The 14011-nt window shown below is 56.7% G+C and overlaps 1 protein-coding gene across 1 annotated transcript in view; it reads right to left on the minus strand.

Moving 5' to 3' along the window:
- Positions 1–8669, minus strand: part of TMEM132E (transmembrane protein 132E) — a 241843-nt gene extending 233174 nt beyond the window's left edge. The window contains exon 1 of the mRNA XM_038375858.2: positions 7968–8669. Coding sequence (XP_038231786.1) covers positions 7968–8022 — 55 coding nt within the window. The 5' untranslated portion in view covers positions 8023–8669. The remainder of the gene's footprint in view (positions 1–7967) is intronic.
- Positions 8670–14011: the final 5342 nt, after the last annotated feature.

A 14011-nucleotide genomic window follows, 5' to 3' on the forward strand; every position in this document is an offset into this window, starting at 1 on the left:
ACTAGGATCCTTCTCACACTCCCTCCGCCACACATCCCTCCACACCCTCCCTTATCTAGATGGGCCTCCTGTGGCTGCCCTGCAAAGCCCCACATGGTCCAGCCCTGTCCACTGAACCAACCCCCGCCCCACATCTGGCTAACCTGCCCGTCCCCCGGCACTGGCCAGCACCAGGTCTCAGGGGTTTGCTCACCAGCTGAGACCTGAAAACTGCTCCCGTCTCCCCTGCCTGCAGTTCCTTCCAGCACTGATCAGGGAATGGAGGGCAAGGGCTGTTTTGCCCTGCGTGGATGGATCAGCCCTCCAGGGTCAATGGGAACCGGCACATGGCCGTAGGTTTCCAAGGACATTCATCACTCAGATGTGCTGTCGACGGCTCTGATCCAGCACCCACTGGAGCCACCAGAGAGTGAATCAAACTGGGCCTGTGTAAGCCCAGTCCCTGCTTAGTGACTGGTCCACATGAGAGGATAAAAGCCTACTACGGCTACCGGCTAACAGAGAAGCTCCTTCAGCTGAAGCGCTAGCAGCTGGTGCACTGAAGGTGCAGGGTTCCAACCTTGCTTTCTGAAACATGACTGCAAATGCCCATTAGCTGGTGTCAAGTGATGGATGCTTTGTTTCCTTAATGATAGATGCACATGTCCCCTGACCATTTCTTGAGTAACAAGCTGCACACGAAAATGCCTTTACTGGAAAGAGGCAGAGTCCGCTGTGCTACTGGGGTAGGCACGGCAGCAACAGCCACCTAACCTTGATCCGTCTGGCTTTCTGGGGTTGGAAACTTTCAGCAAAGCGGAGGCTGAATGTGCGCAGAGGAGGAGATTTCTGCCTGGTGCTGTAACTAATGCTAAACTGTCAGCTTCTAAAGATTATCTGCTGGGATGGTATCAATATAGAAAAAAGAAAAAATCAAGCTGATTTCGGCAGCCAGCCACCAAATTTATAGCATATCTCCATCTACCGGTCTTAAAAATTCACGGTGCTGCTCCATGCAGCCAGCAGCACCGTCAGCTCTTAGCATCTGGAAGAGGAAGAGGTTCATTTTCCCAGCCAATGACTCCTACAAACAACCTCCATGCAATTCTCTCTCCCCTTTTCCAACAGGCCAGGCTCTAAATCAGCTCCCCTGCTCCGAAACGCTCTTGGGAGGCAGGAAACTGAAGTAGGGAGGAGGGACGCGTAATATTTTAAAGGCAAGAGGCAGGGTTGAAAGACCGTGGCTGTGTTTCCGTTCGAGGAGAGCACAAGCCACTGACAGCCCCTGCTTTACAATGTTCCCACTTGATAAACCCAGCAGGTCAGGTTATTTCACGCAGGCCACGCCATCACCCTGCGAGATCAAAGCCAGGACCGGAGCTATGCCCCAGCCCCGCATCTGAGTCGAAGCCCAGTGGCACTGCTGGACTTTTGATGAGGTCCTGGGGTTGCAAATAGGGAATCAAACCCAACACCTCCCCACACACCCAGCCCCGTAGCAGCTTGCTGGGACGGTGCTGCCCCAGGCGTGGGAGTCTGTGGATAACTGATGACAAGCAGAGCTGATTTACGAGGCCCCCAGAACTGGCAGTCAAGGGGGATTCCCCAGTTTGTGGCATGGTCTGTAACCTCCCCTGGGATGGTCTGCCAGGCCTGCTGCTGCCTGTGTGCCCACATCGGCACTGCAACCCAGGGCCCAAGTCCCTTCAGGCAGACGGAGTGAATTCGAGCCAGGGCTAGGTCAACATCCAATCCACTCTGGCACTGGGCCCACACCCTCCCCACACAGCGCGACTGGGTCATGAGAGGGGTGAGCAAAGAGATCGGCCAACACCCCAGCCAGAGCATAGGGCGGACGAGTGGGGGAGCAGGGGCAGAGCAAGGGCCCTCCACCTGGGGGAGCTGCTGCTGCTCTTCCAACAGCCCGGGAGGGGAGGGGGGTCACAGCCATCCTCCCCGCCCCCCATTCCTAGAGGAGGAGAATCCCGCCTGCTCTCCATCAGGCTGCTGACTTCCCATACTTGGATAGCCTCTGCCTGCCAAGCTAATAGATAATGAAGTAAAGCGTGGAGCATTTAATGCACCCCAGCCGGACCTTCTCCCCTCCTCCCACCCCCGGCCCCAGTGAAGCAGGAGGAGGAGACTGCTGGGGATGAAGGGTGCCCACCATGGCAGACCCCACCCCCTCTGGCTCTAAGCAGATTTCATGCATCTGGCTCCATCGATTGACGCCGGGGCTGTGACCAATACGGAGTCTATGAAACACGAATGAAACCTCCGCCAGAGGGCCCCAGAAACAATGGAACTGCAGTGCAAAGGCAGGAGCCAAACGTGGGCAGAGTATGTATTATGCTGGAATCACTTTGCTCTAATTAGTTACCTTTCATGTTACTGCAGCAACCTTAAATGGTTTATCATTTATTTGCTCTCAGGAGGGCAGGCAAGTGGCATTAACAGAAGCCGAAACACTAGGCTGCATTTACCTACAGGTCAGGCTCCAGGAATACTTCAGCTGCATCCTGCACCTTTCATCTCGGGCATTCTCCAGAGGTGGGTAGATATTACCAAGGGGGAAACTGAGGCACACATCCATCAAGTGACTGATCACCCCATGAGTCACTGGCAGATGGGAAGAGTCCCCACTCCCAGTCCAACGCTCCCTTCTGTGTCAGTGCAAAGTATTTGTCAATGGAAAGGCCAGGCATTGCCCCATAGCGGCTAAGTACCCCACACTTCACCAGTGACCTCATCACAAGTTCAAGGGGTTCCTCCCCCTCTGAGACAACTCATCTCTGTGCCTTTTTGAGCTCGATGTTCTCCTTGAGTCAGGCCCCAATCCTGCCAAGTGCCTGCCAAGCCAATGACACCTTCCAGGATTCCTACAGCTCCCCATTGAACAAGGCTTTCCTGGGCTTTTCAGCTTCCTTTCCAGTGTAAATGATGGCAGCTTTACCCCTCCAACTCCCGCACCTCCGGGGTTCACACCCACATGGCCTCGCTCCAAACCCTTGTTCTGGATGGAGACACAAAGAGCTGACTTTACCCAGGGTCTCCAGGGCTGCTGGCTCTGTGGTAAGACATTTGCAAAAGCCAGTCTCAGAACAGCCCATTTGCTTATCAAAGCCAAATTGTTCAAAGGCTGCAGAATAGGAAAGGGGTGGCGGGGGGGGGAGGGTGTCAAGTTGTTACTAAGGCACTAAATTAAAAAAGGAACAGAGGAGAAGGGCCCTGATTAGTGGCAAACTGACCTTGGCAGCAAATGCAAGTAATTGGCGAGAAAGGGCTTATAAATTATGAGCTTTCAGCACCTGCATTCCCCAGCTCGCCGGAAGCCAAAAGCCAGAGCAGGTGCTGAGACCTTCATGCGTCCATCAGAGGACAGAGCACGCCGGGGCAGTGACTCACAAGGAAGCTCAGCACTCTCGACAGCAGGTGGGCCCCGATCCTGCACGTGGCACACCTCCCACTGCTGCAGGATCCGACCCCGGAAGCTTCCGACGTCCTGCAAGTCACTGAAGGCCTGATTCAAAGTCTGAATCTCTGCATACCTTGGAGGGGCCCAGAGCAGGCTCTACGAGTGAGGCGTTGCTGGACAAATAGGTGTGCTTAGTGCACCTGTTTGTCAGCATGTCTGGTTACCTCTGCAAAGTAGCAGGGAGTTTGCTGCACCCCCTTGGAAGGAGGCCGGGTTGCACAGAGGTGAAGGAGGTGCAATGCTGTCTGGTAATGAAAGTCAGGGGCAGAAGGCTTAAGGCTCATGTGTGGCTTTGGATGTGCAATTTTAACAGGCTCTTAAAACATTGCTGGCTCGTTTACCATCACTGTCTGGTAAGTAGGGTCAACACCCAGGCTGGGGAGCCTTCACGACAGCTTGGCAAGGCTGAACCCTGGGGGACAGGATCCGATCTACAGCTAGCCCCCCATCGAGACCGATTGCTCTAGGGAGGCAGCGTGAAGACCTCCATGGCGTATCAATGCTGGCAGCTGGATTTCCAGGCATCAGAGCAACACACCCTCATCTGCTGCCGGGCAGACAGTCCAGAAGGAAGTGCAGACTCCCCCGCAACAGCAGCATCAAGGGCCATTCCAGGTCTTGCCTAGCGAGGGTTACAAAAAGACTTCGCCCTCCATACAGATCAACCATGGCCCCTGATCACTGCAGGCTAGAGACACTGTGCATACATGTCCCTTCCTCTATTCCCTCCGTCGAGCAGGGATGCTTAGCTCTGTATCCCATCCCATGTCCTCAGCCCCTACATGCCCCCCATTTCGCTTTCCATTAGAGCACGTCAGAGTTGAATTGTATCGCCTAGTTCTAATGTCCCCAACTCCCTGCTTTTACTGTGTGACATTTTAGGGGGCAAGGAGGTTGGCTGAAAGCCCCACATTTTGATTGTCTAGATGTTCAGATACTGCAGTGTCAGGTGCTGACAGATACACAGATAGATCAGATAAAGTGTATTATTTATTATTAGGCTGCTCAGATACAAAGAGACACTAAATATAGACAGACTCACCACTGAAATTCCTGACCTCAGTTAGAAAGAACCCCTGTGGATCTTAAAACACTGACGTCATTTTTCACCTTTTATGCTGTTTGTTTACCTTGCCCTTCACAGGGTTTAGCCTGAGGAACTGGAGGGGAGGGGATTTCACTCACTGTTTCTAATCAATTTGACTTTCTGGTTCTCCAGTGCTTGCACCAGGGACCTGGGAAAACGGGGGGGGGGGGGGGAATTAACTTGTGTCAAAATATAAACACCTAAAGCTGGGAAGCAGTGCTGTGACCTGATCTTTATTTGCTTGTGGAAGGAGTGCAGGCCACGCTCAGTGATAGCCATGGTAATCTGTGCTCTGCAGGGGTCTGACTCCGAAGACAAATGGTGACTTTCCAACTGATTTCCCTGGGCTCATCCCTGAGACATACTGCGGACCCCCAGCTCCTGGTACCAGTGCTCACATAACATGACACAATGCAACCTTGAATGGGATGGGGAAGAAGTCCTTTTCCCCACACGTCCCCCTCCCTATCAACTAGATTAATATCGAATGAACGCGTGCATTTAGCAGCCTGCTCCTCAGAGCTACAGACTGGAGGCCAAATTCTCTGCTGGTGTAAACTGGCACAGCTCCACTGACTTCAATGGAATTGCACCGATCTATACCAACAGAGGATTTGGCTTGGGTTTTTCATGATCTCTCTATATGAAATAATAATAATAAAAACAACACTCCTTATTCTACAAGACACATCTCACTGAAGAAGGAGCATGGGAAATCAGACCACAATTCTAGCTTTAAATTTCAAGGTAGATTAATTACCCAACACCACTTTCCCCATCTTCAAAATCACTGCCACAGACATTAATTAGCATCGCCAATATGTGCTGGTTCCACTTTTCTTATTACCTGCCCACAGCTGAAGTTCTGGCTCCGGTTTTCGGGTCATCGGTTCTAACTCACCATCTGCTCGCTAGCAAGGGGAAGAGACAGCGTGCTGACTAGAAACGTGGGTAAAGAGCAGGGAATATGTCGCTTCCATTCCGCGCCTTTTAATCCTACATAATAATTTATTATTCATCACTTTTATAATGAGGTTCCCTGTATTGCTACCGTGCAACCCCCAACAAATGTGACACATGATTGTCCTCACCACTTTTTGGAAAAATGATTATGCAGACCCCCAAATCTGATAAAGCAGGAGGGGAAAAAAAACAGACCACATCTTCCCCATCACACAAGCCTGCCAGCTGTCAATCACGTGGATTGCAAACACTGTTACCTGTTGTTCCTAAAGATCAAGACTCAGCCAAGCAAAACACAGCTGGGGAAATAAAACTTACAAGCAACTTGTCTGGAAGACAATGGGGAAAGCATTCAAGGCACTTAAGGGATGCTAAACAAAATTACCGCTGCTCAGCACCCAGGATAAATCCTTGCTCTGCACATCAAGGATTTTTACAGCTCTGTCGGGAAAGGATGTGGAGAACACTCAGCGCTGCTGGTTAAAGCATTTAGTCCCTTTGTTTATTTCTACTAATTGACTTGATTCAAAGAAGTTGTTTAAAAATCTGCTTATCTATCATCAACATCCCTGCCTTCCAGTGGAACAGAGAAGGGGGGAGGGGAGCGTTTCCACTAAGCAACACACGCTGGGGGGGTTTAAGTCCCGTTTCCATTAGTCAGCAACTCCAAGAGCCTCCGGGCTCACGGTAAGCACCACAAAGGCAACTCTGAACCCCATTTCCTCAGCACCGACTCCACAGTGCGGGGGGCACCACGGCAAGCCAGGACTCCAGTTCCACCGTCCACACACATAAGAGCCGGGGCGTGGGGGGGGGGGCGATTATGGCAAATAACGGCCGAGATGAGCCCGGCAGCGAACATCTAGGGTACCCTGGAAGCGGGGGCACGGAGCACGCGTCCTCCAGACGGTGCTGCGCCCTAGGGCCCCCACATTAGCCAGGCTAACCATAACAGCGCTAAGAAATCCAGCCCTTCCACCTCTGCCTGGAAGCCGCGGGGGTATAAATAACCCACCCAAAACCACAGCCAGGAGAACACCAAAAGCTGCCCTTGCAACGGGAGCTGTCTGCACCCACAGTGCACCCACTGCAGCCGTGCCACATCAAACGGGGGAGGGGGGGGGGAGGAGGGAGGGGGTTCAGCAGCTCGCAATAGTGCAGCCAGCCACTCCTCTGTTGACTGTTACCTTGCTCAGCAAAAGGGCACCACACCAGCAGGTCCCGTAATCCCTAATGGCAGCAAGCGATTTCACAGCATGTCATCCACACACTTCAATAAATTACAGGGTTCAGGGAGCGATTTGAATGCAACTCAGGGAAAGTGAACATTTTCCATAAGACTGCAGAAAGGGGGAGGAGGGGGAGAGGGGAAAGACATCTAGAGACACGATGTATAGACAAACAAACAAACAAAAGCCAACAATCAGTCACACACACCCCCCCCGCCCCGCCCCCGAACAGGGAGCTGCTAGCCCAAGCCAGTGCATGGTCAGCCCTGGCTGCAAAGATTGTGCATTTGATTGCATCGGTCTGTTGGATAAAGCTGTGAGATAATAGCAGATAAAGACTTGGATCTCTATTCTAAATCCATCGCGGTATTAAGAAAGCAGGAGACATGGACAGTTTATATATATATTTTAAGACCCCCCCCGCTCCCCGGCACAGGAGCCCCACATTAGAAGCGCAATCTGTCATTTTATTCAGTCCGGGCTCAACTCTAATCCTTGCCCCTTCCCTGGGGGGGGGGGGGCAGGAGGAGATGGGACGAGGCAGAGCGAGGGGCAGGAACGGGGGCAACAGGCTGGGGGCAGCCTAGAGTCCAAGCAAAGCTGGGGGAAGGAGGCAGAGCGGAATGAAAGCAGCCCCTTCCCCTGGCCGGGGGGGGGGGGGGCCGCAGGGGACGGCGGAGGATTGAAAGAGGCAGTGGGGTGGGGGCTGGGGGTTGCAGGGAAGGGGGTGCAGTGGGTTGGGGGGGCTGGAGGGGAGGGAGGGCTGGGGGTTGCAGGGAGGCATAGAGGGTGCAGCGGAGGGGGCAGTGGGGCTCGGGAGGGCTGGGGGTTGCAGGGAAGGGGATGCAGGAAGGCATAGAGGGGTGCAGCGGGTTGAGGGGCTGGGGGTTGCAGGGAGGCAAAGAGGGATGCAGCGGAGGAGTGGAGGGGGCACTGGGGCTCGGGCGGGGCTTGGGGGTTGCAGGGAAGAGGGTGCAGGAAGGCATAGAGGGGTTCGGAGGGCTGGAGGTTGCAGGGAGGCATAGAGGAGTGCAGCGAAGGAGTGGAGGGGCAGTGGGGCTCGAGGGGGGCTGGGGGTTGTAGGGAGGTATAGAGGGGTGCAGCGGGGCTCAGGGGGGCTAGAGGGGAGGGCGGGCAGAGGGTGCAGGAAGCCCCTTTCCCAAAGGCACAGGGCGAATCGGGAGGGGGCCGGGGGAGCCCCCACCCCACAGTCCCCGCGCGGGCGAGCTCTTACCGTGGGCCAGCAGCGCGCCGAGACAGCAGAGCAGAGCGGCGGGTCCCGGGGCCATGGCTGTCGGTGGGGTGCGCGGCGAGGTGCGGGATCCACCCCCGCGGTGGGGGACAAACAAATCCAGCCACGTGCGGCCCGTCCGGGGCGCCCAGCTCAACGGGGGCAAAGGGGCACCACTGGCGGCCACTGCCCTGCGCCTCCCTCTTACCTACCCCCACCCCCGCAGGGCGCCCTGAGCCCCGGGCACCCAAGGGTGCTGCGCGGGGAGCGCAAAGCCCTAACGCAGGAGAGGAGGGACGCACTCAGCAAAGGGGGTCCCCGGGAGGGGGGCACACCCCCCACAGGCAGGAGGGTCCGAGAGGAGCGGCACGTGTATTCCCCCCCCCCCGATCTGCTAAGAGGGTGTTGGATGCTCCCCCCCCCCGCCCCCGGCTGGAACAGCGAAATCTCCAGGGGGTTATTCCAGTGCCAGGGCGCGAACTCTGCCCGTGCGCCCCGGCGGGCTCCGAGCTCGCCCAGCCGAGCCTGCGGCCGGCAGCAGCAGGAGGAGAAAGAAGCAAACGCGGCTCATGGATCCATCCGGCCTGGCGAAGTTCCGGGACGAAGTTTGGGGGCGCGGGCGGGCAGCAGCCTCCGGCGGAGCGAGCCGGGTCAGCTCCGCTCTCCGCACGGTCCTCGGTCCTTCTGCGCCTCCCGCGGCCGCGGGGCGGGGAGGCAGCGCCGGGCTCCGAAGGGGGCGGCGGCGAGGGGGGCGCGCCGGGCTCCGCAGGGGGCGGCGGGCGGACTGGCGGGGGGGGGGGGGGTTCGCTGGGCCCCCGCGGCAGCCCCCTGCCCCGCAATGCGCGCCAACTTTTCCAGCAATGCAAAACCCAAAGCTCGCCCCCCCGCCCGCGGATCCCCCCCGCCCCCCACAGTCAGGTCCGCCGCCGGCCCCCGTCCCTCGGGGCGCGGGGCTGGCCGGGGTGTGGGGGCCGGAGCTGCCCGGGCTGGAGCCGCCGCGGCGGCAGCGGCTGTGTGCGATGCAGGCGAGGCGATGCCAGCACACGCCGGCCGGGGTGGGGTGGGGTGGGGGGGCGATGCCCCCAATGCAAAGGGCGGGGGCGGGTGGGGAGCTCAGGGAGGGGCCAGGCCAAGCCCCCCCTCCCCCGTTGCAATTCCCGGATCCTCTCTCCGGAGCCTGCGAAGCGACTCAGCGGCAGAGCGATTCCCCCCCCCCCATCTCCCCCCATCCCTGCCAGGTTTCCCCGATCACGTGGTTTCCCCGGAGCCGCCTCATCTCCCCCCCCCCCCGCTCCAGGTCCCCGTTGCAAGCCCAGGGCGCGAAGCGAGCCCCCCGCTCAGCGCCGCCCGGCGCCCCGGGGCCGCTGCCCGTGCCCAGGATGCTCCGTGTGCAGGGCCCCGGGGGCGCTGCGGGGCATTCCCCCCCCCGACACATATTGCGGGGGGCAGCTGGAAGGGGGCCATTGTCGCGTGCACCGGAGCACTGCGGGGCGTGTCCCCCCTGCTGCGATTGCCGCGGCGCCACACGGAGAGGCGGGGGTGCGACGTGCCCGGTGCAGGGTGCAGAGCCTGGGGCCCCTCCGCGCCTTCCCCGCGCCCTGCGCTCGCCCCCGGCCGGAGGGGACCCGCTGGGATTCGCCTTCAGCTTACAGGCTCCGTCTCCCGTGTGCCGCGTTTCTTCCCATGGGATTGGCCTCTGGCCCAGGTGTTTGCAGGCCCCCCAGCTAGGCCCCCCATTCTAGCCGCTCAGCGCTGCGCTGGAAATGCAAAGGGCTGGATGCTGGAGCTGGCTTTATGCCCCTGGTTGCTGGTGTAGGAGATGCGCGGGGGGGATGTCTGGAGGGCTTTGCTGGGTGACCCCACGATCCTGGAATGGGGGGAAGGATCCCCAGGGACTGTGAGCAGCTGGCTAAAGTTAGAGCGGCCCTAAGACTCCCCTAGCTTGGGCCCCCAGGGTGAGGGATTGGCAAGGTGGTGTGACGCCATCTCCGCCGCCCCGCCTGGGTCCTGTGCAAAGCGCAGCTCGGCCAAACCCAAGGATCTAGCATTGTGTCTGATGGAGCTGGTCACACCCACCCTCATTTTTGTGTATAAACACGCCTGGGCCGCAAGGACAAAAGGACTTGAAACAGTGGCTGGAGAAAAGACCGCCTTGTGGTGCATCACGTGTGTTTGTGTGTACATGCGTGCTCATGTGTGCATGCATGTGGGTGTGTGCATACACGCTTGTAGGGGGTGCATGCATCTCCTTCCCCTCCCAGGCCCTGGTGCATTGAGGGTTGTGTATAAATACCCAGCAGCCTTTGGAGTCCATGACTCCTGAACAGCCTAGGATAACTTCTCCATTGGATTGAGCAGCACAAGCTCAACTAACTAGAGAAGCATTTGAATAGTAACCTGCTAGAAGAAATGATGGAAAAGGAGGCTTGAAAACTCCTTTCCCTTAATATAAGACATGTTGGGGGAGAGGTTTCCCTGCTTTTGTTGTTTGTTTGTTTGTTTTGATTTAGAAATGTGGGTCCTGTTTACCCTGATGTTCCTGGAAGACTCTGTGGATGACTGGAGAACTCAGGTTTGTTAAATGCATCAAGCAAATGACGCCTGGAGAAGTGGCTTTTCTCCCGTTGTCTAAAGTTCTTGGGTCTGGCCTGTACCAGGTTAGACCACACACTCAGGAGAGGGCTGTTTTTGTTAACCAGCACCCAACAGGCTGACAACGCTCCCCGTCTCTGTCTCCGTCACAGCCAGCAGGTCCACCCCCAAAGCCTGTGGTACAAAGCTAAACGGAACAGGGGAAACAGAGGCAGAGAACAGTGCAGGGACATAATGAAGGTCACAAAACAGATGATACAGCAATAGAGCCCAGGTGCTGCATCACGCTTCCCCCCTGCAAAGAAAATTTTTGTTGCCTCTGGTGTCTCTCCATATGCACTCAACAAGGGGGAGGGATGGTGTTTCACCAGGGCGGTTCTTCAGTTGAATTCAAGCCCAGGCCTTTATACGGTGCCATCAAAGCATCCCCTGCTTCCAGGGTCTCCATGTGAAATTAGCATGAGGCGATGACTAGCCTTGCAGCAGGCTAAGCTGTGTAATGAGCTCTCCCTGGTGTAGAATGGTATTAGCAAAAGAAGGGAGAAAGATGTTGTGCTGCCATAGAAATCAGAGATGGGAGAGATTTCATAGGTCACGTTACCCATCCTGCCAACATGTGCATCCTGCCAATGCAGGCTTGTTCTTGGGCGTTCATTCTCCATCTCCCATCGCTCACACACACCTGCTGGTTTGCTGCAATGTATCCCCCCATCTAGTTTTACCAGGAAATGTTGGCCGGCCTTCCCGTACTGGAAGAAGCCTCATTTACAGTGGAAGCGCATCTGACATCCCCATTAATGCCAAAATAATTCATGGCAATTAATGCTATTAGCCCGAGTAGCAACGGAAGTGACGGATGCTCCGCAGAGTTCCCTGCTCGTTGCTATGCGCAGCCCGTGTCTTCCGGGGCCCTGGGGGGCAGCGGGAGCCAGAACCCCAGTGAAGATACTCCTCCAGCCTTTGGCCCTTGCGGGAAATCACCAGGCTGGAAGGTTCCCTTCCGGATGATGCTATGGAAATAAAGCAGCAGAGCTCTCCATCACTGGGAAGCAAATGAGAGCCCAAGAGGTGCTCTAGAGAAAGCTACATCCAGTCTCTAACAGCAGGGGCAGACCTCCCCCTCGCTTGTTACCATGAAGGTTGCACCTGCCAAGAGCAGGGCCCTATTGTGCCAGGGGCTGCACATACACACGGTGCGAGACACTCCCTGCCCCCTAAGAGCTCACCGTTGAAACAGATTAGACAGGCAGAGGGTAGGAGGGAAACCCAAAGGGAAATGGCTCAGCTGAAGTCACCCAGCAGGCCTAGCTCCTGCCCTACCCACTGGGTCACCCTGCTGCGGAGGGAGGGTCTTGTCACCCGCCACTGTGAACTGGGTCTGAGCAGCAGTTTTATGGATCGCGTTTCCCTACCCGCTTTCAGGCATCCCCCGCCTCTGGCGGGTGGGTGGATGAGTTTCTCGCTTGCTTTCCCTGCCTCGCACGTTAACTGGAACAGAGAATCCCTGGCACAAAGGCCTGTCTTCGCCACACCATTGTCTCAGACTGCTCTGTGCCCGCGAGGCGGGGATGGGGTCAGAGGTGCAGCTGCCAGCCAGCCCCCCAGGGTCTGGCTGTCCGCAGCCCTACTCGGCCCTGACGGAGCATCCTCGCCATCCAGGAAACCTCCTGAAATATTTAGGAAAGCACAAAGGGCTCGACCTGCACTAGCCTGGACAGTGGGCTGGGCTGGCAAAGCAAATGCCATGCGGGGGGGTGTTGTTGTTCACAAGGGCGGCAGCAGCTGGAGCTCCCAGGGCTGGACTAACTAGGTATGTCAGTTTCCCCCTTTGCAGTCCCAAAGCGCCCCCCTCACCCCTGTCAATGTACTGCTGTCCCAGCCTTGGGCTCACCACCACCCACAGAGCTCCATTGATGCTCCTCAGTCCTGACCCGCAGCCCCCGCCAGCTCTATAGATACTCCTCAATCCTGGCCCCCAATCCCCTGCTATTCCAGGCTTGGGTGCCCACACACACAGCTCTGTCAATGTTCCTCCAGCATGACTCCTGCTATTCCAACTCTGGGCTCCCCTTCCCATTCTGCCAATGCACCTCGATCCTGACCTGCAGTCCCCTTCATCCTCTAGTGCTGGGCTTCCCCTCCCCAGGCACATCCACAGAGGTCTGCTTTCCGCTGCCCCTCGATCCTGACCTGCCACTCCCAGACCTGGGCTTCTCTTGCGCAGAGCCCCACAGTCATCCCCACCCCGGTCCGTTGTGTTCCGGGCTTGTCTGTCACGTGAATCAGGCACGGACTCAGGACTGGGGGTAGGGTTAGAAAAGGTGACCCTCCTGCTGTGCCAATCCTTTGCCCTAGTTCTAGTCTGCACCACAGGACCGGCCCTCCCAGCAGACTACAGAAGTCAAGTCTGAGGACTGGCGGCAGAAGAGTTGTGCACACAGCAAGAAGAGTTTGTGCACACATTGCTAGTCCCCATTGTGCACACAGCAAGAAGAGTTTGTGCACACAGCTAGTCCCCATTGTGCACACAGCAAGAAGAGTTTGTGCACACACAGCTAGTCCTCATTGTGCACACAGCTTGTCCCCGTTGTGCACACAGCAAGAAGAGTTTGTGCACACAGCTAGTCCCCGTTGTGCACACAGCAAGAAGAGTTTGTGCACACAGCTAGTCCCTGTTGTGTACACACACTAGTCCCCGTTGTGCACACAGCCAGTCCCCGTTGTGCACACAGCAAGAAGAGTTTGTGCACACACAGCTAGTCCCTGTTGTACACACACAGCTACTCTAGTTTATCCAAGAGGAGCTGAATAGATGACTTGACCATAATGGATGTGTTCTGACCTGGGGAGAAGAGTTCTGATAATGGGACAAAGGCCGAACAAAATCCAGACGCAGAAACTGCACAAATTCAGACTAGAAAAGAGGTGCAATTGTACAGGTGATGGAAAGGCACAACTGAGCTAGGGAGCTGCTGCATTCGCCATCCCTTGGGTCTTCACAGCCAGGCTGGAGTCTCTGGCAAAGAGACGTGCTGCAGCTCAGACAAAAGTTCTGTGCCCGATGCAGGAACTGCTGGCTGGAATTGTCTGGCCTGTGGTATCCTGGAGGTCAGACTAGATGATCACAGTGGTCAATTCTGGCCTTAAAATCTATGGCTCCATGAAAAGCCAGGCTCAGATTCTATTCCTTTCCCTGCCCCTAGTTGTTAGCCTTCCCCACCAGACATGTCTTACCAGGTTGTAGGCTGCTTGGAGCAGAGACCGATCCTTGCTGTAGGGACAGAATTTTCCAGTGTCCAGCTTTCATTTAGACACCAAAACAGGTGGCCAGATCGTCAGTGTGGCGTAACCTGTTGGGAGCTGGACTGTTTGGCAATTCTGGCCTTGATCATGGGTGCTGAGCCCCAGGGGATCCAGCCCCGATCGCGGGTGCTGAGCCCTGGGGAATCCGGCCC

This window comes from Dermochelys coriacea, chromosome 17 (assembly GCF_009764565.3).
Source record: "Dermochelys coriacea isolate rDerCor1 chromosome 17, rDerCor1.pri.v4, whole genome shotgun sequence".
NCBI lineage: Eukaryota > Metazoa > Chordata > Testudines > Dermochelyidae > Dermochelys > Dermochelys coriacea.